Genomic DNA, 1,459 nt, shown 5'->3' with positions numbered 1-1,459 from the left:
GCTGGACTCTCTCCAGTAGCTCCTTGTCTCTCTGGAACTGGTGAGCCCAGCACTGGGCCCAGGACTCTGGATGTGGCCTCAGTGGGGCAGAGCAGAGGGACAGCAGAACTGCCCTGACCTGCTGCCACGCTCTTTCTCATGCATTGTGCTGGCTCGCAGTTAACTTGTTATCCACAAGCTGGGGAGCAGGTTCCTAACAGAGCTTTCCTGGGCACCTCCAGCAGTGCCAGACCTGTCGTGACCCCCGGCAGCCTGTGCTGTCCCTCTGCCCATGTCCGGTGGGGCTGGCAGAGCCTCTGCTGCAGTCGGCGCTGTAAATGCCTGGAGACACAGGGCTGTTCCAGCCTTTCCCTGCGCTCTGCTGCTTGGGAGCCAAGTCCTGGCCAGGCCAGGCCAGCCTGGGGTCATTCCAGCAGGTGCTTGGTCCCCTGGGACTCTGCTGGCAGTGGAAGGAGCTGGGGGCTTCCCTGCTGTAGCAGAGTCCGCGCGTTCCTCCTCCTGGCCCTCATCCATCCTTGTGCCTGTTGCACAAGGAGCCCCTGGCACTGCCTGGGGCAGGGTGGGTGGGATCACACATCTTCTCTAGGTATGTCTCATAGCTTTTTTTCTGTGCTCAGGATGTGAACCGAGAACTCATGAGCCAGCAAGAAGCATCTGCCGAGAAACAGCAGCAGCCTCCTCCCGAGATGTTTGACTTTAAGATCAAGTTTGCCGAGACAAAAGCCCACGCGAAGGTACGGCACGGAAGCTGTGCACCGGGCACGGGAGCTGCACACCGGGCGCGTCTGGCCCTGTGCACAGGGCTTCACTGAGTGGAGGGTTTAGTTGGGAGGAAAACATCTCTGCCTCTGCTTCTGCACAGTTCCTGTGCCAGCGGCTAGCGTGGGCTGCGCAGGGGCTCCCCTGCTCTGCTCCTGGCCATGCTGCAACCATGAGACCCGGAGATGCTTTGATTCTGCTGCTGGACCCAGGCTCTGGCTGCCTGGCGAGGAGCTGGGGAGGTGGGTAGGGTGTGAATGGTGTGGGACCATCAGCTGCTGGTGCTGGGGGACAGCCCTGCACCTTCTCCCACAAGAAACTTCAGGCTTCAGACACCACTGTGCGAGAAGGGGTGTTTTCGTGTGAAAGAGCCTGCTCTGGGCTGGCAGCGTGAGCCTTGGTTTTGTCACTCTTTGAGCGCTGGCTGGAGAGAAGGAGTGTTTGTGTGCCCTGTACCAGGGTTAGAGCAGAGCTCAGAGCAGGCCACAGAGCACAGAGGTCATGGTGAGAGGCATGTCCTGTGACAGGGAGTGAGGCGTTAGGATCATGGAATCATGGAACTGTTCGGGTTGGAAAAGGCCTTTGAGCTCCTCCAGTCCCAGCGCTGCCCCAGCACTGCCAGGTCCCCACTGACCCCTGTCCCTCAGCACCACCTCCACACGGCTGCTCAACCCCTCCGGGGAGGGGGACTTCACCAGCG

General features: G+C 60.5%; 1 protein-coding gene across 1 annotated transcript in view; it reads left to right on the top strand.

Moving 5' to 3' along the window:
- LOC104495300 (dynactin subunit 1) overlaps nucleotides 1–1,459 on the top strand; it is a gene marked incomplete at both ends in the record, with an annotated part of 15,963 nt that overhangs the window by 11,002 nt on the left and 3,502 nt on the right. Inside the window, one exon of the mRNA XM_010138252.1 lies at nucleotides 618–734. Coding sequence (XP_010136554.1) covers nucleotides 618–734 — 117 coding nt within the window. The remainder of the gene's footprint in view (nucleotides 1–617; nucleotides 735–1,459) is intronic.

Source organism: Buceros rhinoceros, unplaced genomic scaffold (genome assembly GCF_000710305.1).
Source record: "Buceros rhinoceros silvestris isolate BGI_N320 unplaced genomic scaffold, ASM71030v1 scaffold37356, whole genome shotgun sequence".
Taxonomy (NCBI): Eukaryota; Metazoa; Chordata; class Aves; order Bucerotiformes; family Bucerotidae; genus Buceros; species Buceros rhinoceros.
Note: the sequence above shows the minus strand (reverse complement) of the source record. Positions and strands in the feature narration are given on the sequence as shown.